At 39.3% G+C, this 24,918-nt stretch overlaps 2 protein-coding genes across 5 annotated transcripts; both read left to right on the top strand.

Annotated features, from left to right (window-relative positions):
• Positions 1-1,263: 1,263 nt before the first annotated feature.
• Positions 1,264-19,235, top strand: LOC141752791 (clathrin interactor 1-like). 2 transcript variants are annotated; one of them, XM_074610962.1, is made up of 13 exons: positions 1,265-1,481; positions 8,040-8,144; positions 8,887-8,983; positions 10,267-10,375; positions 11,261-11,404; positions 11,492-11,521; positions 11,867-12,035; positions 13,518-13,734; positions 13,819-13,900; positions 14,083-14,160; positions 14,551-14,873; positions 15,966-16,149; positions 16,536-19,235. In XM_074610962.1, the coding sequence occupies exons 1-13, from the start codon at positions 1,441-1,443 to the stop codon at positions 16,940-16,942; spliced, it is 1,986 nt and encodes a 661-aa protein (XP_074467063.1). In that variant the 5' UTR covers positions 1,265-1,440; the 3' UTR covers positions 16,943-19,235. The 2 variants fall into 2 exon arrangements, with proteins under 2 accessions (XP_074467062.1, XP_074467063.1); XM_074610961.1 differs by having other exon boundaries at positions 1,264-1,481; positions 11,261-11,521.
• A 1,090-nt stretch (positions 19,236-20,325) lies between these two features.
• On the top strand, positions 20,326-24,047 carry LOC141753492 (transcription factor SOX-30-like). Of its 3 annotated transcripts, none has more exons than XM_074612237.1 (4): positions 20,326-20,627; positions 22,717-22,947; positions 23,124-23,347; positions 23,759-24,047. In XM_074612237.1, the coding sequence occupies exons 1-4, from the start codon at positions 20,366-20,368 to the stop codon at positions 23,948-23,950; spliced, it is 909 nt and encodes a 302-aa protein (XP_074468338.1). In that variant the 5' UTR covers positions 20,326-20,365; the 3' UTR covers positions 23,951-24,047. The 3 variants fall into 3 exon arrangements, with proteins under 3 accessions (XP_074468338.1, XP_074468337.1, XP_074468336.1); XM_074612236.1 differs by having other exon boundaries at positions 20,326-20,672; positions 23,771-24,047; XM_074612235.1 differs by having other exon boundaries at positions 20,326-20,672.
• The last annotated feature ends 871 nt before the right edge of the window (positions 24,048-24,918 follow it).

Raw genomic sequence — 24,918 nt, 5'->3', positions numbered from 1 at the left:
GTATACTAACATCAGTGTACTAGTAGTATACTTTTAAGTGTAAGAATAGTAAACTTTGAGTACACAACTAGTTTACATCTAAGTTGTATTTTGTACTGCAACTACAGTATAGTTGTACAGTACTGCTGTTAGATTACTAGTTATATACTTGTAGCCCATTTTTTAGTTTATGAAAGTAAACTTTAAAGTATACTCTCAGTAAACTTCTATTTTCTTAGTTTTTACTGCATGTATAGTTGTAAGTTTTCTTTAACTTATAGTACTTAGCCAATGATTAATGCATTACATAAAGAGACTTTTGCTATTTGACCTGATATTTTGTGATGAGATTAAAAAAGAAAAAGTTTTTCTCACATGGTGAACGGAGAATGCAAAAACAGAAAATTCTTGAGGATTTAAAGTAAATTAATATCATAACATACATTTACAAACGCTCACACCCTCTAATAGGCTACTCTATCAAAAAGTAAGCATAAGCCAAATATACTAAGACTTTTCTGTATACTTGTCAATATAAACCAAGTATACTTAGACATTTCTGTATACTTGTCAGTAAACCAAGTATAATTTTGTTAAGTATATCTCTGATAAGTAAATAAAAAGTAAACTGAAAGCATCCTCTATAAGGCTTATTTTAAGTTTAAAAGAAGTAAAAGAAGTATACTAGTAGCAGACTTGAATAAACTTCTTTTTGCTCCCCAAACATCCTCCGTGCTGAAGTGTCCGTGAGCAAGGCACTATCAACTCCTTCCTACAGAATTCAACAAAGATGTAATAGCATCATCTCTGTTATCTCATTGTTCCTGCGTCACTATTGACTTGAGAGGAGGATGATGGCTAAGCTGTCATCCATGATGGAGAATGACTCCCACCCCATGCAGGACACCATCTCAGCACCGGAGAGCTCCTTCAGCGACAGGCTGCTCCACCCAAAGTGTGTGAAGGAGCGCTTCCTGCAGCTCTCTGACTCCACAACCAGCACTGCTCCCAGTAGACCACTTACACACCAAAAACTGACAATAACCTGATATTTTCAGATGGAATTTCATTCATTCATTCATTCTCACTGTGCAGTATCATTTTCCACTTGTGCAATTGTGTTAATAGTCTGTTTATTGTCAACACTGTATATACTGCTCCTATTTTTATACTTCCTTCTATTTAAATGGTTCATATTTTGTTACACTTTGTTTAGCTCTTTTTTTTTACTGTGTTATCTGATGCATCTTGTTTTTTGCAAGGATGCAAGGGAGCATATCGACGCTCCAGTGACGTAGACAGAGAACGACGTTTCCGTAGCAACAAGGGGGCCGATCCGTTAACCGCAGCGGCCGCTGTAACTACAGAGTGTGGGGGGGGGATTGTCGTCGGTAACCGGATACCTAGAGGCACGGGGGGCGACGCAGTATCGAGCCGGCGGTCCCGCAGTGCCGTGCGGAGATGCTGAATATGTGGAAAGTCAGAGAGCTGGTGGACAAAGCGTGAGTACCCGAGGAGCAGGTGCTGGTTGCTAAGCTAACTCGTTGCTAGGCTAACCGGCTAGCTTTAGCTTTAGCCTCAGCAGCATCAGCAGCTTTGGGGCCGTGACGTCACGACAATAGCCCCTCAGCTGTTAGCATCGTCTAGCTAGCTGGCTAGCTGCCAATCTATCTTCAACCTTGCAGCATAAATAGACATGTGTGTGTGTTTTACAATGGTTTCTTCTTCTCTGTGCATTTTTTTTCCACATTTGTTCATATAGGCCAGGAAAATACAATATTACACAATGCAATTCATTTCTGATCCTGCAACGAAAAGCTGCTATCCAGCTAGCTAATTCCTCTAGCATTGCTAAAGCCCAGGTCGGCTCTGTGTGTGTACTGTTTCTGTTGGTGCTGCTGCTGCAAGATCACGCCCTGTTGTCCCTGCACCCTGGTGATGCCGGTTACATCCACCATGCATTCACCCAACATCATATCCCGAGTAGAAGGCTTTAAGCATTGATGATGGAAAGATAGATAATTGTATGTGGGTTATAGTAAATGTCCTGCCAATTAGGATGAGGCCCATGTCCCCATGGTCCCGCACTGTTAGGACAACAAAGCTGGCCAAACAGATCATACTGTAGAACTGTAATGCTGATGTCGCATCCTACTACATCGGGCTGGTTGTCTGGGCACATGTGATGTGTGTCTTTGTGTATCTATTGTTGCAAGTATAATGTATATAGTAATTATACTGTATCCCAGGAGGAGGAGGAGGGGGAGGAGGATGAGGAGGGAGAACAACAGCTTCCTGTCCTGTTTGTTCCAATAGGCTCACTGTTAAGTTATTGTTTAAATATGTGCAGTATCCCAACTTCAGAGAGATTGAAACATCCACTCGAAGATTTTTAACTGGAATCCACTCAATGAAAAACAGCTTTTCCCTCCTTTATTTTGTAGGTTGAGTTGAAAGTTCAGTTCAATTTGGAATTATTATTAGCCACTAGTCATTAGGTGAAAAACCTTTGAAATAGAAAAAAATACAGAAAAGAAATATATATACATTATTACAAAATAAGTATAAATTAATTTTTTGAGACTTTGCAAAATTCATTAATCCTTATTTAATTTAATATACACACTCCTATTAAATGTCACATGTTAAATGTAAAATAAGCAAGTGCCCACTGCTGCCATAGCCTTTGCCTTAACATAAAGGTAATATGTATATGTGTATTATATTATTTAATTTAATTACTATTTTGTATTATTTATTTAAACACAAAGTATTTTATAATTACGTTTGAGTTCATATTAAATCACGCAGTAATTTTGAACAACATTTCCCATAAGCTGATATGAATTATATGACCATCTTTGTTGAGTAAACCAAACCCACAAAGAAAATTGGAGGATGCACTGATGCTTTTAGTCAGTTGGGATAAGTAGGCTAAGTAAACCTATTTTTTTGGAACAGGCTCTTTTATTCAATAGCAAAGTAAACAACATTTGATGAGGACGGTGTCACTATCTGGAGGGCTGTGTTTTTGGTAGATAAAATGAAATCAGTTTTAAAAGTAGGGTGAATTAGCCTAATGTGGGGCATTTTTTTTTTGCATTTCAGATTTCTGGAATATATTGTGATATGAAGCCAATACATTAAATCCAAACCCAGTACCACTCCGTAATCCCCAGGATGTTTCCTAATTGAACCAAAAAAGAAAATGCAGATATCATGCTCTTAAAAGAAATGGTAGACATATCAGTACTCTAATGCCAAGTTTTCTCTGACAAATCTTGATTTTCTAATGTGGGACAGTCATGTCCGAAATGTGGGACACTGAAAAGTCTGTTAAAAGGCTTAAAAAACACCTTAATTAATGGAGGAAACACTCGAGACTAAATGTGCAATCCCATGTTCAGTAATTTTACCATTTACAATGTTATTGCTGTTACAAAACCTAGGCTTATGTGTGGATGTTACATGGAGAATCGAACAACATCAAACAAACAATAAGATTATAAATAATAATGAATAAATAAAGAACAATGAATTAAGATTGTAATAGTTTTGAAGACCTACATCCACTGGAGCTTAGGTGTCTCACATTAGGCAGTGTCCCATTTTACAGCAACTCAGTTTTGATTGACGCTGTCAGAGACTTATTAATTAACTCTGTGTATTATTGGGGTTGTAGTTTGCAGTGGTGGTGAATTGGACTACATTTCATTTAGAGGTGTTTCTAATGTTTTGCATGAGGGGGGAAGAATATTAGAAATACATTTCAATTTAATGCAGCCGAGTACTACACCACCACTAACTATAACCTCAGTAATAAACATATTGTGCAGTTGAATTAACTCCTCTCATAAAGTTTGAACTAAAACTGACTATTATAAGCTTTGTAAAGGCATTTGATTGTAAAGGTATAATAAAGTGGCCAGGGAGTGTATTTTCTAACTTAAAACATACCAGCTAGCCACTATCTCATTTTGTTACAGTGTTGTGGTCTTTGTTAATATTTTCTTTCAACTATCTTGTACTGTGTTTACTCTTTACTATAGATTTACTTACTGTGTATTTGTACATGAGGTGCGTAATTAAAACTTGGAGGATTCAGCTCCCTGTGGGTTGTTAATGTGCACTTGCATTTTGATAGCAATCGTGCAAGCAAGGTTAAATGCAGACTACTATAAGATGCATACTGTGTGCAAACACACTGCAGTGACAAGGAGGGTACAGTATGCCAAAAGCCTCTTTTAATTTTAGAGAGACTGATGAACTCTTACATATACAGTATTTTGCCCTGTGTACCTCTTTAAATATGGATTGTGTAGATCAGGGGTGTCAAACTCATTTTATTTCAAGGGCCCCGTACAGTCCAGATGGTTCTCAAGTGGGCCGAACCAGTAAAACCAATGCATAGTAACCTATAAATAACACCGCCGCCAAATATTCCCTTCCTGTTAGTGTAATGAAGTACAAGTACATTCTGAAAACGTTCACGATTAACGGGAAATCCATTCACAAAAGAGATGATGAACAGCCTGAGATGTCCCGCTGATCTCTCGACTACAGACTACTGTTTCCTCAAACCTTCCAACAGTTCATTCTGTTCTCAGTTTTCCCGGCAAGTTCTTGTATTTTATCAAATAGCAAATATGATTTAAAAAAAGTTATTTTTATAAAACGGTCACTATGTCGTGACAGTAGTACATGAAACAGGTAACCTGAAAAAAATCATGTGCCTCTGTATCCTCCGGTGTCCTCCGGTGCTCTTAACGGCATCTGCAAAATTTCACATACTGGAGGAAAACAAGCAGTAAGAGCTGATCTGAGTCTATGAGAGCCGGCTGTCAATCACTCGCGAACTCCGACCAAACGGTCAAACGAGGCAGCGCTGATCAAATATGAATCAATATTATGTTACGTTAATGCCTATTTCTCTCCTCAAATGTTTTCAGAATCATCTTGTAGTGCACAGTTTAGCTGTAAAATTAGAAAGTTTGTGTCGCCGCCGCCGCCATTGTGAAATCTGGTGAAGGAACGCCAAGTTCTGGCCACAGCTCCGGAGCATAGCCAATAGGAACGCTCTCTCAATGAAATGACCAGTGATTGATCAAAGTCTCCCGCCACGGGCTAGATTTTCTAAAGCCTGAAAACAGAGCTATGAGGAGGTGCAGAAGTCTAGTTATCTCTCAGAACACTTGAATTACAATATGCTGCGAGGTTATTATGGAATTTTTGCCCAATGATGCCAAAAATATACTGCCTACTGCCACTTTAATGACTTCTCTGAAATTTTTACACTTTGCAAAGTCATCCAGCGGGCTGGATTGGGCCGGATTGGGCCCCCGGGCCGTATGTTTGACACCCGTGGTTTAGATGATACATTGGTACGGCCAACAAGGCTTCCAAGAGGAAATTATCCTTAAATCCTGTTTTTTATTTTCTGTAATCATACCTTTATTTTCCACATTTACATTTGAACATGACACATGAAAATGTCCTATTTCACTTTGACTGTCTGCTCACAGTTTGAGACCCTACGTTCTCCGGTTGGCTCCGCCCTTTAAAGGACAAATTATATCGCAAATGTGATAAGGAAGAAAGAGGAAGTCGATAGGAGAGAGTTGCATAAAAGAAAGATGAGCGAATAGACCGAAGAAAGGAGATTAGAAGAGGGAATATGCAGTATAGAAGTAGCACAGACGGAGAGCTCAACAGAGCTTTAGATGGAGTAATAGACACCAGCTCCCATCAGCTGTTGGTTGTGCCTGGCTGGGCATGATGAAAACACTCTATTATTGATCTACCTCAACAGAGCTGGCAGCGGCGGCCTCACTTTTCCTGCAGATTAAGAGTCACGCTATGATGGAGCTCTCGCTGTCTGTGTCTGTCTTATCTGCTGACAATAACACAGTCAAAGGCAGCTCCTGTACGGAAGATTTTCCTTTGGCTGGGAGGGTGGCAGAGCTCAGAGGAGAAAGAGACGGAGAGGAGAGGTGCTGTGGAATAAAAGGAGTTATGATAGGATCGGGAGAAGCGAGGAGCAGGAGATAAAACAGGATATAGAAAATGAAGTGAAGGAGACAGAAATGTGAAAAAAGGCCAGGTGAAGAAGGAGGTAGGAATGACAGGCTGAAAGGAGCAGTAGGTTGTGGCGGAGAGGAGAGTGAGAGGTGTGTTTCACGTTGCAGTGCTTTTTGAAAGGGGTCTTTAGAGCGAGCCTTGCACATCAAGAGATGCAACGCACACACAGGAAAACAAACACAGCAGCTGGTGAGCCCACAAAAACAAAGGGGGCAGGAAGCAGACATTTCTGATGGGGAGCTTTGGCTGTGTTTACCTCGTTGTTTTACACACAGACACACATGGATGTACACACATGGATGTACACACCCTGCTCACTTCCCTTTGTGTCCAGCTGAATATTTTCTTATACACTATGCTCGTCTGCATGTCCTCTGAAGTGCAGTGGTCGAGACACAGGCTTTTAAAAAAAAGCTGTCATTCAGAATTCAGTGAGCTGAGATTCACTTTGTCTTACTTGACTTCATTGTTTATGACACCTGCATGAATGTGTGATAACCCTGTTAGTTATTGTCAGCTTGAGTGTTTGTGTGTGCTGCATGAGTGAGGCGGTGCCATGTGCAGCAGTAGGTAGACATTAGGGCTGGGACGACACACATATCTCCCGATTTGATACTATCATGATACTTGGGTGCTGATTCAATATGTATTGCGATTCGATATTACGATTTATTGTGATTTTTGTAAACTTTTTTAACAGTAGACCATGGGAAAAGTTGGATCATACACTTGTAGGGACTCTTACTTTAGAAAATATCTAAATTAATACAGTAAAAATGTTGATTTTCAACATGTATGTAGTTAGAGATGTCCTGAAGTCAAATATATCAGTCATTATCAGGAATTATTTATAAAAAAAAATTCCAGCAGCCCAAAAATCAAAGAATAAAGATTTCCCTCACAAATTAGTGGTATTTTCTATTTAATTTATAAGGGACATGTAATGTTTGATACTTCTGGTGAATATAATCCAATCAATCTTATTTCCATATATGTATTTTGTAAATACAGTTCCCTTTGTTAACACCTTATTTTGAAAACCAGACGTAGTCACACGACACATGTATACTTCAGCTAACTTCGCCAAGTCCATCGATAGCTTTTAACATCAGCTCCGTTCTCTTCATACATCCACGGTCAGCTCCATCGGGCCCGTTTGAATGTATTTAACATGAATGTCAGTATATGGGTGCTCTACAGTTGTAGCGTCGGCCGATTTGACCACGGAGATGAGAGTGAGGGCTGGCTCTACCGCACGTTACCGCAATACCATAACGTTTCCTGTCCAGCTTTAGCCACGATGTCTAGCTCTGCTTTTCCTGGGAATGTGTGAAACCCAAAGTGTTTCCATACTTTACTGTATCTGTAGTGTTTACGGATTCGGAACGGATATGACGTCACGTTATTCAGACTACAACAATAAAAGCGGTAACTTCCTTCTACCTCCACACATTAAAAAATGTATTTCAAAGTCGTACAAAAAAAAACAACCCAATCACGATACACGGGTGAATCTATTTTTTTCCCACCCCTACCAGACATCTGTGTTGTGTAGAGAGTGTGTGTGTAGAAGTTTGATATGATAATGACGCTCTGCTAGCCAGAGGGATTGTTTGTCATATGAGAGATGCCCTCATTGTATTTGCGTGTGTTCTACTGTGTAAGGCAAGGCAAGGCAGCTTTATTTGTATAGCACATTTCAACAACAGGGCAATTCAAAGTGTAAATATATCAATGTGTGTGTTTCTGATTGTCTGTATTTCGGTCTGCCTGACATCTGGAAATGTGACGAGTGGAGTGTGAAGGGAATCAGCACAGGACATTTGCTGATAAACCAGCAAAGCTGACAGACTGAATGACTGACAATAACAAGCTCCCGTGTTTATTATAAGTGAACAGAAAGACAAGAAAGTAAAGCCACGTAGCTTCATCTTTACATGTTTGAAATGTTGATAAATACGGATATATGTTTGTGTCAACAGCACTAATGTGGTGATGAACTACTCAGAGATCGAGTCCAAGGTGAGAGAGGCCACCAATGACGACCCCTGGGGACCCTCCGGACAACTGATGGGAGAAATAGCCAAGTATGTGTAACACACACATGCACAGTTCCTGTATGTGCATGCAAATACATGCACGATATCACTAAAGATAGCAGGCAAACTGTTATACTAGGGCTGCATTAACGCAACTTGCTATTTTTAGGTTGTAACTGGCTCAGTTTTAAAGCTAGAATGAAGATACTGGTATCATATGAAACTAGAATCCATTGGTACCAACCATGTTACTACTAGCTTGTCGCGAAGAAAGCCAAATAACGCTACAAACTTACGTTAAATTTTGGCGAGGAAAAACTGTCATGGCCATTTTCCAAGAGGTCCCTTTGCCTCTGATCTCAAGATATGTGAATGAGTTCTATGGGTACCCACGAGTCTCCCCTTTACAGACATGCCCACTTTATGATAATCACATGCAGTTTTGGGCAAGTCATAGTCAAGTCAGCACACTGACACACTGACAGCTGTTGTTGCCTGTTGGGCTGCAGTTTGCCATGTTATGATTTGAGCATATTTTTTATGCTAAATGCAGTACCTGTATTAATTTGCGATTGATCGCAATTAACTATGGACAACCACGCAATTAAATATTTGAATCGATTGACAGCCCTGGTTATTACACACACATGCACACATGGTGTTTTATTAAGAAGAAATGAGAGTTCTGTTAGAAAGACAGTTAAGGCTCTGGTCACTAGACCTGATCATGCTTTGGTTTACCTGTATGGCTTTCCCCAGCACTATAATATGCATGTGTTTGTGTGTGTAGATCTACATTTATGTATGAGCAGTTCCCAGAGGTGATGAACATGCTGTGGACCAGGATGCTGAAGGACAACAAGAAGAACTGGAGACGAGTCTACAAGGTGTGGTTACACTCTAGTTGGCAGGTTGGTTGGTTGTTTCCCAGGTGTGCCTGTGTTGTATCCAGAGGTGGGACCAAGTCATTGTTTTGTAAGTCACAAGTAAGTCTCAAGTCTTTGCACTCAAATTCCAAGTCCTAAACTTTTACTTTTGAGTCCTAAACAAGTCATAATGCACTCATTACCAAATTTAATGCCATTTGCGTCTCCTTCTGTAATTTTCGACCCACACATTTTTTTTCCAACTGGTGCTCAGTAACGTAACGCTAGTTCTTCATGGTTCTCCCCCACAACTTGATTGGATGCTGTCAGATTGGTTCAAAGAAAGTGGATCTGTGGAATTAATTGTCAACTTGCTGGGAATGAACAGTGTCAACGTTAGTTGATCCAGGAATTGAAGGGAAATTAATTGATTCGTTGCAAATAACATACTTTGTCAGCTTTGTGCAAAGCACAGGAACAAAAACGCCGACACATCTCCGACAGTATGATAATAATGTACTCCCCGTGCCTAGTCTGATTGTCTGTAGATATGTAGCCTATAGATAAGATATATTTTAATAAGATACAGTTGTACCGACAGAATGCAGTAGTGCACAGAGGCTGTTTCCTGCTGCGAGGCAGACAAGCGCTCACCTCTGCCAATGCAGAGACCCGCGGATCCAAGTGGGACCTTCAATATGGCCCAGGACGCATTCGCGTACACAATGCTACAAGAATGTGGCTCAGACCACCTCTGAATGTGGTCTGAGCGATTGGATCTCAATGCGTCCTCAATTTGTCTTGAGTGCGTTCACAACTGTACTTAGAGCCGTCCACTTGTGATCCGATCACTGAGGATGCATGTTAATATCAGGTCTGATCAGGGCCTTAGTGAAGTCACGAGTCATTGGTGTAGAGTCCAAGCAGAGTTGCAAGTCTTTTTTGATTTTGTCAAGTCGTGTCTAAAGTCATTAAATGTATGACTCGAGTTTGACTTGAGTCCAAGTCATGTGACTCAAGTCCACACCTCTGTGCATCTCAACTACATTCTTGTGTCCTGCCCACATAATCATAAGACTGATATGCAAAGTTTATCAATTATGCAAGAGCCAAGGAAGATGAGTGAGTCCGGATTTTTTTAGAGAGCCGTTAAGATGAGTTTAAGAGAGGGTGAATATAGTTTTAGGAAAGATTATTTCTCACTGAGTAATTCTGGCTCCACCCCCCCAACCTCTACATAGTTAACTCTCTTATCACGTCCCTCACTCCATCTCTTACGACCTCTCTTTGCCTCCCTCTGCCAGGCTTTACTGCTGCTGGCCTATCTGATCAGGAATGGGTCTGAAAGAGTCGTCACCAGCGCCAGAGAACACATCTACGACCTGCGATCTCTAGAAAACTACAACCTCATTGGTGAGTCTCTAAATGGAAATTAGCTACCTCCTTTTAGATAAATTTGTGTGCAATTTAGACGTTACCAGAAAGATCAGTGAGTGTCCAAAATAGCAAGGGTTCATTTTCTGCATGAGAAGCATGAATACAGCGTGCTCTAGAACTTCAATCTGTCCATTTTTGCGTACAAATAGAAATGTTGGAAATTTGTGGTGTTAAAATGAATTAGCATTTTTTTTTTTTATTGCGTTAACTCTGACAGCCCTAATATATACAGTATATATATGTACAGTATGGACGGACAAGAGGAGAGAGCAGTGCGGTTCAGTCAAATCCATGAGTTGTGGTGCGAAAATAATTAGTGTTTAATGTGAGCAGAGCAGCATCACAACAGAAACAAAACTCTAGACATATACACTGCATCACTGCTCACTCAGAGCATTTCACTGAGACAAATCAACAAAATAGCTTACAACATGTATTTATCACACACAAAGATTACATGCCAGTATTTATTATGGATGGTCAACCAGCCGACGCTGGTCTGGCACGTTTTAATTGTGCGACCTCATCGTAATTAACGGCGCAGAGAAAATGAGAAAATAGCGTCCGTAAGTGTTTCACTATAAAGTCCTTTATATAGAACTCTCTGGATAGTGAGCAGGGAGAAGTGAATGATTTTGGACACAGCCATAATGATTGATCCTCTGTGGAATTATCTCTGGAAAGTTCATTGAATATCCCACATTTAGTTTTCAAGACACCTTGCCTTGACCAGGGTGGGTGGCACTAGATGAAAGGTCAAGTTGTCACCAAAGTTGCTACCTACAACAAATCATATCAGTCATTTCAGTCTGGCCCCTAGTCCTCCTGTTTGAGTTTTTTTGCGTTTGTGTGTCTGTCCAGATGAGAACGGTAAGGATCAGGGCATCAATGTGCGTCAGAAGGTGAAGGAGATGGTGGAGTTCATCCAGGATGACGACAGACTGAGAGAGGAGAGGAAGAAAGCCAAGAAGAACAAAGATAAATACATTGGAGTCTCCTCGGACAGTATGGGAGGAGGAGGAGGAGGTGGAGGAGGTGGAGGAGGAGAAGGTGGAGGAGGAGGAGGAGGAGGAGGAGGTGGAGGAGGTGGAGGAGGAGGAGGAGGAGGAAGCATTAAGAACTGTAAGTAATTCATTGCATCTCCTTTGACAGCTCAAGTCAGATGTGTAATAAAATGATTATATATATATATATATAAATATTTTATTACACAGCTGACTTTATATATATATATACTGTTAATCGTACACAAGAACAAGACATTTTATAGACTAAACAAGTAATTAATTAGCAGCAGCTCTAATCTTATTGTTGCTTTTAGTGTCTTATATTTGTTATAGATTGCAGTTGTTACACAACGTTGTACAGATGATATTAGGAGGTTTATACGACTAGTATGAGAGACTGCACAAGTTTTCAAAGTTTCTCTCTTTCTCTCTCTGCCCTTCTCCGTGCTCTTCCTTCCAGCTAATGAGTTGGATCGGAGTAAGTGGGATGAGGACTGGGATAAGAGCAAAGGAGCATTCCCCTTCAGTGAGAAGCTCGGAGAGATCAGTGACAAGATAGGCAGCACCATCGACGACACACTCAACAAGTTCAGAAAGAAGGAACGAGATGACTCACCCGACAGAATCAGGTAAACGTACACACTGACGATGTCAACATGCACACTTCAAAAACCTAAGGAATCCATTGGTAACAACCATGTCATGTTAGCTTGTTGGGAAGGAGGCTACATAACGCTCCAAAGTTGGTCTAAATTTTGGTGAGGAAAAACTAGTATGGCCATTTTCAAAGGGGTCCCTTGACCTCTGACCTCAAGATATGTGAATGGAAATGGGTTCTATGGGTACCCACGAGACTCCCCTTTACAGACCGGCCCACTTTATGATAATCACATGCAGTTTGGGGCAAAAAAACATGCAGTTTTTTGAATGCAGTATAAATGTGTTATTTTGCCTATTCTAAAAATTGTTTATTTGAATATTTCTGCATATTGGGTTCCCTAAACAGTCTTGGAATTATATAAATTGGGTATCACTGTAAAGCTGAGGCGTTTGTGGATCCAATGAGTCCAATTGTACTCATGTGTGATGATGTTAGTCTCCACAGCAGCCATTTCATATAGTGAGGCCATTTTTTTAAAACTTGTCCTCACTTTATAAAATGACCTGTGGTGACCTCTAGGATAATCACAGACTCATGATACTTTACAGCTACAAACTAGAGATCTAGAGCATTCAGAGGGTGGATGGCTTTCCTAGTTAGATTGACAATAAGGGGGTTTCTGAGCAGTTTCCACAACAGAAGTGCTCGCCATCCAATCGCCGAAAAATGCAATTCTTGACGGAATTTCCAAATGTCAAAAGTTTTTGATACCAAATCACAGCATGGCTTTTTCTACGGTGTTCCTCAAGGTCTTGGTGTCTTAATGTGTTATTTCAGAGGGATTATTGATCATTTTTATCAATTCTCGAGTGGTTAAAAATGTTTACATTTTGCAATTGAAATCTTTGTAACAAATGGTATCAACCCAAAAATTGCTGCAACAACCTATGAGACATAATAGAGCATGGGGATGCCATCATATATTTCTATCATAATGTCTTAGCCCTGATACACTTTTACAATTTATTTGAATTAATTAATGCTTATTTCTGATTGATGACTAGAATAACTTGACACACAGTGCTGAGCTGCATCTCAAATCAATCTTCAGGTTCCCAGCTTTTAGATGATGTGCACTTCTATGTGACATCTACTGCTGACTGCTATCTCCCCTAAAGACCCCCTGTACCCCCTAAAAAAACAAAAATTGGTCTTTTAGGGTTAAAATGGTCTCATATACTAAAACTAAAGTAGTTAATGCTAAAGTAACTATATGCTTCCTTGGTTGTGCACAGCGGTTATCACAGTTATCGCAAATATCAAAATAATACGCCTACCTGTTGCACATCAGATGACTCATGCGTTTAAAATATTTAAACCATTGTGTCTTGTATTATGCATTACATAACCAAACACACAGATGTACAATAATTGCGAAGCAAAAAAACTGTCTATAGCAAAATCTCCTGAGTGCTGCTTCTCATACGTCTTTTGCGTCTGGTTGCCATAGTGACAACGAGGAGGATAGAGCATCGAGAAACGGTAGGCAGGAAACTCTTGAATTCAAAGATGAGGAGGAAACTGTCACGACGAAGAGCATCCAGATCACACAAGCAACAGAAACCACAACCACCACCACGCGGAAACGCAGCGGAGCAACAAGCAACAAGACTTTGGACCTGGGTGCTGCAGCCCACTACACTGGAGACAAGAGCCCAGAGGAGAAGGTACTCACACAAACGCTCAGGCTTTGCCATACGTGAGATACAATTTCAATAGTACATGTTTAATCACTGTGTCTCTGTCTTTAGTCATCAGTCAGGCAGTCTTCCAGTAGCGGTCTAGCTGACCTGCTAGTGATTGACCCTTTATCCAATCAGAGCACTGCAACAGGTAATTACAAACTTTTACACACACACACACACACACACACACAGATATGAAAGAAATGAAGGCCATGAAGGTGGTTTAAATTTGAGGGGTGTACAAGTTGTGTCACTCTTTGAGAGTTTTCAGTCCTTTGCTTTTTGGATGATTACTAATACACACCAATATGTGTGTGTCCGTCCACCCAGGTGGCAGTTCAGACCTCATTGGTGGCTTCGCTGACTTCTCCTCTCCTGCAGCCTCTGCCAGCCTCCCGACTTCCACTGGTAAACCTTTTCTTGCCTCTCTGAGCTCTTCCTGTAGTAATCTGAGGGTGCTTTCACACATGTAGTTTGGTTAATTTGGTCCGGACCAAAGGGGAGAAATATATATATTGCTGCATTTTAGTTCTGGTCCGGTTCATGTCCACGCTGGCTTTTTACATGTTAGGTGTGAAAGCACCCTTTAGTGCTGAATTACACTCAGTTCAGACAAGGTCCACTGTGACAGAAAGCCATGTTGTACATCCTTTTTTTTTGTGTATTTACATATTTTTGTCGATTTTTAGAAATTGAGTGTAAATTTAGGTCACAGTGAAGGAGTGGGGCAGTTCCTGTCAAAGTCTGAGATGAATGTCACAATCCCAGCTAAACATATCGCTACTCTCTTGTGGCCAGCTGCTGCACCATCCAATGGAAATGGAGAATTTGGAGACTGGAATGCTTTCTCGGCCAATCCACCAACTTCGTCTAGCTCTGGTCCCTCCCAGCCCGTCACTGACCTGTTTGGCAGCGTCCAGTCACCCACAGCCCGAGCCTCTAATCCCGCCACCGCCCCACCTTCTGCGGAGCTCTTTGACCTGATGGGTGGCGTTAATCATCAATTAGCCAATCCACATACAACACTGAGTGCCTCTCAGAGCATGACTTTTTCTCTGGGAGGTTCAACACCAGGAGCATCTGTCGCCATGCCACCCATGCCCCTGTCTCGCTCTCAACAGGTAGGTACTGTACACCTCACAGGAAGGCCTCATTTGTCTGAAACTGTAAGAAAATCTGAAAATGTTGGCGATAATGAATTCCACTGAAAGGATATCCCAGAAACTTTCAATGTGTATTAAATGGTCCAGTTAATAGTCTAAATAAATAATAAATTAGGGGTAGGCAACCTTAGGTTAAGGTTAGGTTAAGCTGCCAATGGTGGCACGAGGTAGCTTAACCAATGGCACAATTGCAATAAGTGAGTTTTTTGGAAATGTTGAAGTGCCCTCTCTTCCACATGTCAAATGACCTCTTTCACAGCCATTGGCAGTTGCGCTGCCTGTTATTCACAGTAGTCCAATTTTTTTTCCCACCCACATTCTGCAAAGACCCGCCCTACTCTGCCTCTGATTGGATAGTACTCGTTGCTAATGAACAAGACTTGTGGAAGATTGGAAGGGTTAATGATTTCCACTCAGATGTGGATGTTTTCATAAAGATGGCAGCCTTCCTTTATAGTGCTCTCATTTCTAATAACAATGTCCTGATTATGGGGGAAAAAATGTTTGTTTGTTTTTTTAAATATTGTGATGCATGTTGCCTATATGATGGAATAAAATTACAGATCCGTCGGAGATTTTTATTTTTATGTGGTGTCATAATAAAAACGTAATGTTAACCTTAATGTTAATATGGCACACTGATTATCAAGAACATTTTAAAATGGCACTTAATATCAAAAAAGGTTGCCGACCCCTGGTCTAAATAGTGCAATAAAAATGTACTAAAAATTAGCCGACTCTAGGTGGGTACATGAGATTAGATGAGACACTGTGTACTGTTTGTATATTGTGAAAATCTGCAATAAAAAGACCTTGATAAAAAAATGTGAAAGGTGATGACACAAACATTCAGCATTTCTGCCAACCTAATCAAAGATTTATGTCAGTGCCCCCTTAAAGCTGAAGTAGGCGAGATTGGAGCAAATATGATTTTTTTTTTTTTAAAGTTATTTTTATAAAACGGTCGCTATATCGTGACAGTAGTACATGAAACAGGTAACCTGAAAAAAATCATGTGTCTTTGTGTAAATTATTTGTAATTTATTTTAGAGCTTGGGAGGCATGACGTCTCAGCAGGCCATAGGACAACAGCAGAAGGTTGGTGTTGGAGGTCCAGGATCGTTAGGGTCAACCTGGTCTGACCCCTCCGTCAACATCAGCCTGGACTTCCTATCAGCAGGCCTCAACCCCACTAAGACGCCGCCAACACTCAACAATATCATCCAGCAACAAGGTATCATGTTCCATACTGTGATCCATTTTCTGTGTGCATTTTACACAGCTGGTGGATGTAAAAAAGGGGGAAAAAAATTTGCTGGGTCTTAAAAAGCACTGATATTCAGCTTTTTCTTCAAAAAAGGGCATTCAAAGGTTTTTAAAAGTCCTGAATTTCATTTGAAAGTATTGACTATTGTTTTCTAGCCTGCCCCAGCCATTAATATTAGTTTGAAAATGTTTTTGTATGTACTTTAAGCAAAAACTGTCTGGAAAATCCCCAGTACTACTGTTCCAGACCTCTGGCCTTCTGTACATTTTATATGTGAACCTTAAATTAATCAGCTATTATTTAATTGATTAAAAAATGGATTAACTCCTCCCTACCCGTATGTGTTTGGACAGGAGTGCCTCCCGTCAACCTGTTGGCCCAGAACTTCGGAGGACTGAACCTCAGCTCCCCGCCCCACGTCACACCCATTAGACCACCAGCCAATCCCATGATGGCAGGCAATGCCATGACGATGGGCATGCCTGCATCAATGGCAACTGGCATGCCTGCTTCTTTGGCATCGGGTATGCCCCCTTCAATGGCCACGGGGACCATGGGGATGGGGGGAATTCCTGTAAACCAAGGCGTGATGGGAATGAACATGAGCATGAATATGGGCATGGCCACTCCAGTGATGATGGGTGGTATGGCTGGCATGGGAGTGCCAGGAGTAGGGGTGGGCCTAGCACACTCCATCACCCCAGCCGTGGTTCCACCCAAACAGGATGCCTTCGCTAACTTTGGCAGTTTTGGGAAATGAGGAAGCGCAAATGTGTGTGAGTGTGAGTGTGCATGTCTGACATTTTGAGAGTGTGAACCACAGAAGGACTGGCGTACTTGAAGACAACCTTGCATGTTTCTCTCTCTGCTTCTGCTGTCTTTGGCGAGCCGGCACCAGTGATCGTTCACCGTCCCAGTCTGTTGACATGATTGGAGGTAGAAGAGAGCGCCCACTGGTGCCCCTCACCCATTTGATGTGTGAAATTTAAGAGCAGGGAAGGTGTCAACCCACAGCCTCTAGTCATTACTTTCCTGTGGGGAAAGGTTCCTCATCTTTACCTGGTTTATATATGAACTACAGTATGTCCCCCTTCATTACAAAAATCTGTGCAAAAGGTTTTTTTCTCTGCAACCGCACAGAGAATTCAATCAGTAGGGTTAACTCCAATGAAAATGGCATCGCCGCCTTAATTTTTTCGCAGATATCATGTTTTGTATAATTTCAATCAAATTCAATTGCAAAATTTAAGCCATTACATTATTGCCAGAGGGCATTGCCAGTTACAAAATCTGGTGTACTGTATACTGAATCCATACTCTGGTCCTCCAGCAGAGGGCAGGACAGGTCTATGTTTTGAGATAACCCTGTATTGTTGTACTTATTCTTGAGCCATATTAGGGTGGATGAATTGCATCCTTTTTCTCCCCATTCCTCTTTTTTAGGGATGCACTGATCCAACTTTTTCAGTCCCGATACCGATAGCGATACCTAGGCTTTGGGTATCGGCTGATACCGAGTACCGATGTGTGTTTAAATTAATAAGCTGTATGCCTCACTATGCGGAAGTGACTGGGATCATTGTTTTATGTCTAAGGCTTGACTTAAACATTGCTTTTTCTAACTTTGTAAAACAAAATGTAACAAATAAATACATACATACAAATTTATTGAATTTGTATTTACTATTAAAATAGTAAACCGTGCACCAGCAATTTGGCAAAAAAAAAATCTTCCAAATTAACAGGAATTACAATTCAGGTGTAAACCTTTTTAATGCAGCAACAAATTGGTCAAAACTTAAATGGGAATATTAACCATAAAATTGAATTTAATAGATTGGCCCCATTGCCACAATACCCGATCCAGCTGTTTTGAGTCAGTATCGGCCCGATATCCAATCCGGTGCATCCCTACTCTTTTTATCAGGTCTACAGCGGTTCACAATAACTCATTGTACAGTTGGACACATAACGTTTTATTGATGTTTAAAAGACAACATGAGTGAATCCTTGAACTGCTCAGAACAAAGGTCCCTAAAATACTGTTGGGCTCTTTATGTTACAATAATCGGTTACTGTTAAAAGTGACTCTTTTCCTCTACTTTCCATTTTGAATGCCTCTGTCAGATTAGTGCCTGATTAAAGGGTCAGTCAGTATTTTTATTTAGAGTACTATTCACTGATAGCTTCTCTTGATGCCACACCTGACATTGTGTCACTTCAGCCATGATGTAGGACTTTATGTAAGCATTTCTGACCCACATGGATCTCTTCTGTATGCTCTACTTTTTAATTCCGACACTGTTTATTGATAGAGGTACAGAATAATGTTCTTTTAACAAGTATTTGCCAGCTGGCTACGGGAAAAGAGGGTAAACGATGGTCACCATCTACAAGACTGAACATCGCAATCCTCTACATTTCTTCCATGTTTATGGCTCACCTCAGAATTGTTGGGTAAACCTAGAAATGTACCTTTAATTACAAACTATTTTTGCCAGCAAACATTTTTCAGGCTGCAGCCTGGTATTCTCTTGGTGCAAGGGTTGCATACCTGCGCCACACAAACTGTGTACTAGAAAATAACCACCCTTACATTTGACATGGATTAGATACATTGGAGGAATTTTTTCGTTAGCTGAGTTTTAATAAAAGATTTCTAAGGCTAGTTGAGACCAATCTAAAGGGTTTTGGGGGTCTCGAGTGAAGTGTGTGTGTGAGAAAAGAATGAATGAGTGTGTGTGACTTTGTGTATGGGTATAGTTTTCTCTGTTTGATGTGCAAACACAGCTAAGCAGAGCCTCTTGTCGTTTTCTGAGGCACTGCACTCCAAATGACCAAATCTTTATTTTGTTACTCTCAGAAGGATGATTCCATTGTTTTTAGTTTACTATTTTATTCGTTTAAGGTTATGTTCATATGGGAAAGCTACTAATAACATAATTTAGTTGACGGGAATCATGTTTTTATTTCTTTTTCGGTTTAGCTCGTTTCATTTGATTGTACTCTATATTTTCTGTACTTCATTCAACATTAAATTAAATTATAACATTAAAGATTCAGTTTTTTTTCCTTTTTTCTAAGTGTAGGCTACTTTTTATATCATGGTCAGAGGCTGAATGAAATGTATTATTTTACTACCAGAGATGTATTCCTGATAGTACACAGAAGGCTTTGAAAAATAAAATTAGACAATCATGTCGGGGAAATAAAGTGTATTTGGGTGTTTCTGCAACTACGGTCACTTTTCACTCTGCTAAATTAAAAAAAATCAGCCTCTGTGAATTTAATTTGAACCATTAGAGTATGTAATACAAATAAACAGGTAAACAAAATTACATATGTTAAGATTTTAATGTGTAACATCAATTATTCTTATACTAAATGTCCTTACAGCAACATTGCAATAATGTTCATTTTATAGATTTGGATTTTAAATTTCTAAAGACATTTTGAAGACATTTAGATTCATTTTCATTAAGCTTTGTGCATCATTGCAAATATTGATATACATTTTTTTTTTTAAAAATAGACACCGACCCGGGTGATTTATACGTGTAAGAAGTTACAAACAGTCCCTTTAAATCACATTAATTAGTCATTATTTTTTTATGTCAAGATTGGTAATAACACTGTGTATATATTTATCAATTGCACTGCAAATTCTAACATAAATCCAAAATTGAATTGCTGGAACTTAAAAATGCCTATGGTTGCAGAAACACCCATTTAGACAAATATATATATATAATAAAGTTATATATATATATAATAAAGTTATATATTAATATATATATATATAAAATGAAGTTATATATATATATAAAAATAAAGTTGTATATATATAAAACTTTATTTTGGTGTCTGGTGAAAGAAAAAAAAACAGCTAAATAGCTAGCCGTTCAAACTTCCCTGTTGTCTGGGCAACCTCCTCTGTTGTCTTGGCAACCTCCTCTGTTGTCCGGGCAACCGACAGTTTTTAATTGATCACAATCCAGCTGGTTGAAAGCCAGACCTAACAGATAGCTAACCCCAAATCACAGCGACGGACGTGACAATGGACATGTACTCTAAAAAAAGAAAAGGAGAACCGGGTCCACCAATCCGAAACACGGACCAAGAACCAGCGGAGACACCCGCAAGTTCTGCCTTTGAAGACGGGAAGCTACCACCCGTATCAACCATGTTTAACAAACTACAGCTTTATCAAAGTGTGTTAGTGATGGAGCTGAGTGGCTGCGGTGCTGCTGGTGGTGGTGTCACGTCAAAAACGGTCCCTTCCGGTTCATGTCCAGCAGCAGCATCAGGTTCCCAGGTCAGTGTGGTGAAGCTGCTTCCATCTGTTGATCAAATCACAGAGAGGCTGAATGCCACACAGACCAGTGCAGCTGGAGAACCACTGAACCCAGATCCAGTCCACTTCACAACCTTACCCAGACCCAGAGGTGATAGTCCGCTTACCAGTTTTACCATCCCACCAACGGAGGAAGGTACACAGTATCCAGTTACTGACAAGAAGTTTATTCAAGTGTGCCATTAGTATACTTCTTTTACACTTAACATAAGAGAGTATGCTGTCAGTTTACTTTTTATGTACTTATCAGACACTTAACAAAATTGTACTTAAGTATACTTGCCTTCTACTGACAAGTATACAGAAAAGTCTAGGTATACCTGGCTTATACGGACAAGTATACAGAAAAGTCTATACTCGGAGTATACGGACAAGTATACAGAAAAGTCTAACTATACTTGGCTTATACTGACAACAAGTATACAGAAAAGTCTATACTCGGAGTATACGGACAAGTATACAGAAAAGTCTATACTCGGAGTATACGGACAAGTATACAGAAAAGTCTAACTATACTTGGCTTATAGGCCTACTGACAACAAGTTTACAGAAAAATCTATACTCGGCTTATACGGACAAGTATAGAGAAAAGTAAGTATACTTGGCTTATACTGACAAGTATACAGAAACGTATTTACTTGGCTTATAGTGACAAGTATACAGAAAAGTCTAAGTGTACTTGGCTTATGCTTTCTTTTTGGTAGAGTAGTCTATTAAAGGGTGTGAGAGTTTGTATATGTATGTTTTGATATTAATTTACTTTAAATCCTCAAGAATTTTCTACGTTTTTGCATTCTCCGATCACCATGGAGGGATTTGAGAAAAAGAAAAAAAATTCAATGTCATCACAAAATATCAGGTCAAATAGCAAAAGTCTCTTTATGTAATACATAAATCATTGGCTAAGTACTATAAGTTAGAGAAAACGTACAAGTATACTTGCAGTAAAAACGAATAAAATAGTAGTTTACTGAGACTATACTTAAAGTGTACTTTCATAAACTAAAAAGTGGGCTACAAGTATATAACAAGTAAACTAACAGCATACCTATAAGTTCATGTGTAGTATAGTTCACTTCATAATATAGTTGCAGTACAAAATACAACTTAGATGTAAACTAGTTGTGTACTCAAAGTTTACTATTCTTACACTTAAAGTACACTTAAAAGTATACTTTTATATACTAAAAAGTGGGCCAATTTAGTCCCAAGAAGTATTGAAGTAGTACACTTAAAAGTTTATACTGATATCAGTATACTTACTACATAAAGTATACTTGGGAAATATACTTGAACTTTACTTAATTTTACTTCATAAATAAACTTGAAGTATACTATGTCTTGTGTATTGTTGAGATGTGTATGGAAGCAGGGAGGAAAATAAAGATGAAATGTTAGGAATAACAAAAATAGAAAGTATGAGATACTAATAAAAAAAAAATTTCCATTAGGAATAATTTACGAGATAAATCAATTAAATTGTGAGATTCTAAGCCACATTTTGACATTCAAGTCATACCTATGAGATACTAAATAAGAATTATTATTACAATAATAATGATACACTAATCTGACTTTTTAAAGTTAAACTTAGATACTAAGTCAGACAGTAAGTAAAAACTTTCTGTTAGTTAAAAAAGTTTAACTTTCTGGTTCAAAATGATGATATTGGTAATAATTTTAATATGGATATGGTGACATCTTTGAATTAGTATCTCATAAGTTTGACATAAGTATTTTTAAAAAATGTTCATCCCTAATATTTCATCTGTTTTTTTTTTTCTTTTCCTAGTGTAAATTGGTTTCCTTGAATTTGTGATATGAGTGTCTTGCAGTCAGCATTTTTATGAGCTTCAATTCTCATATACAGAACTCCAAAATAAACAAATCATCTGTGCCCCAAAATGTATTAATAATGAAAGGGAAAATAATTATTAAAAAAAAGATAATCAGCAGGAATTTAACAGACATGACAGGATGTTATTTAGCGGTTTTCTTTCATTAGGTGTTTTGCCTGTCCATATGTATTTTTGCTGTAAAACGTGTTTGTTGACTTACAGGTTATTAAGAGAATCATCTAAATAAGTGATGAATACTGTACTTACACATACTTTATGTCTAATTTTGAACGTCTTCTGCAACTGCAAGCAAACAAATCAGTCCCCAAATGTCCCCTTCAGATCTGAAGCAGTTGCAGTTTGGCCAAGACAAGAATGGATACATTAAACGGCCGCCAAATTCCTTTATTGTGTGGTCTCATATTCACCGCCGCAAAATCTGCCCTGGAGCCAACATGATGGACAGCAGTATTGCGCTTGGCCGTGAGTGGTCCAAACTCAGCGAGGAACAGAAGAGACCCTACTATGAAGCGGCCTACAAACTGAAATGGATACATAGGCAGCAATTCCCTGGTATGGACAATTACACAGCTGATTAGAAGAAAATTAACATTTACTGCAAGGTTACTGTCATGTCTTGTGTGCAGATATACAATAGGATGTGTTTTCGGTTTGAATCTGTTCTGGTATGGATAGTGAACCTCTGACTTTCACTTCCTCCGGCTCTCTGTTTTGTTTTATCATGCCAGATTATGAGTTTCGGCCCCAGAAGAAGAAACGCATAGAGTGTTTGCCCTCAGGGCAGGGAGCAGCACAGGACCCTGTCATTTCCTTCTCACAGGCTGTGCCTCCAGATCAGTCCAAGTTGCAGGGCCCCAACATGTACCCGTGTTCCGCCATGATGCCCTACACAGTGGACTACTATCCTTACCCACATTTTTGCCAATGTCATCAAATGGGTCCCCCGTTAAAGGTTAGGCATCTTCAGTGAAATATTTCAGCTTCCTTCAATGCTCCTTCCATAGCCCATGTAATGAATTTATTCTGACAACTCTGACAACAAAATTACAGCTAATATTTATTATTAAATTAGCATTTTACTGTCAACCCACAGTATCACGCAGACAGGGAAAAACTCTTTTCTTTAGATTTCTTTAAAGGAGCAGCAAGTAGAGAATGATTTGGTTTTTGGACATAAGTGTTCTCAATATTATTCAAAGAGCCAGCTTTTTACATTTGCAAGATGGCTCACTTTTACACACTGACTGTTACATGATACTTTAAGAGGGTGACACGGATTCACAGAATTCACCGTTCAATGACATTTGCTTTGACACATTCAATTGGAGCATTTTGTAATTGACTTCCTGTGTGCTTATATGAGGCTTTTCTACAGATAACCCAATGCCAGCAGCTCCATGGAGGACGTGAGGAATTACCACAACACCAGCAGAGGGATGAAACCGCATCAGTGATCCTTGAGCAGCCTGATATTGTCACCAGTCGGCAGCTTTCGGCCAACAACAAAGTGCAGTGTAGACGTCAGGATGATGTTGATGTTGTTGGACTGATCTAGGAGACATTTGGCACACACAAGGCAACACTGGCGGTGATATTTAGAAGAATCTAAATTTGATTTTATGGCCAAATAAATAAAATGCTCTGTGACTGTACCTGTTAGTCTTTGGATTTAGATAATTTGCAGTGTTCATAAATTAATGCAACAACCAAACCAAATGATTTCTACTGACTACAGAACATAGCCTACTACATACTGTATGAGTGTAAAAATGTTAAGTATAAAAAATTATGTTACCTGATTGTCAGCTGTAATTATATTCAGATCTTATACCACCAGCAAAGATGAAAAGTACACATACTTTCCTTAAGTAAAATTCTGATGCACTGTCTGGTACTAAACATGGGTAGTTTGTCTGCCTTATAACATAATATTGTACTCTCCCTTCACCTCCATCTATTCGACTGCAAACAGATCAAGAAGCATTAAATTACATTAATTTGGCAGACGCTTTTGACAAACTCAATAGGAATGAGAGCTAGATATTATTAAAATAAACTGGAAGTGCAACCCTGCCAAATAAACAACTACAAGAGCATTTGTAGAGCTACAGTACAAGTGCTCAGGGCTATTTTATTTTTAAGTTATGCCTGGACATGAATCTCCTGCTTCTACTATGTTTTAAATGTGATAGCATGCAGATTTTGTTATGGATTTGACTTTTGTGCAAATACATTTTTGAATAAGATAAGATAAGATAAGATGAACCTTTATTAATCCCCGGAGGGAAATTCAGGTGTCAAAGCAGCAACATCAGCAAACAGAGTGAAACACAGGAGAGGTACAGGTATACCAAAATTATAAAAACAATAAATAGAGATATGAAAGATACAGAGTGAATGGGTGAACATAGTGTGTACAGTCCGTCAATAAATAAATGTAGTATGTATAATAAATAAATGTAATATGTGCAGTCTATAAAGTGGTATATAGGATGTATAGGGTAAAGTGCACCAGTGGTTTGA

This window comes from Sebastes fasciatus, chromosome 16, assembly GCF_043250625.1.
Source record: "Sebastes fasciatus isolate fSebFas1 chromosome 16, fSebFas1.pri, whole genome shotgun sequence".
Classification (NCBI taxonomy): domain Eukaryota; kingdom Metazoa; phylum Chordata; class Actinopteri; order Perciformes; family Sebastidae; genus Sebastes; species Sebastes fasciatus.
This window is presented reverse-complemented; position numbering and strand designations above follow the sequence as displayed.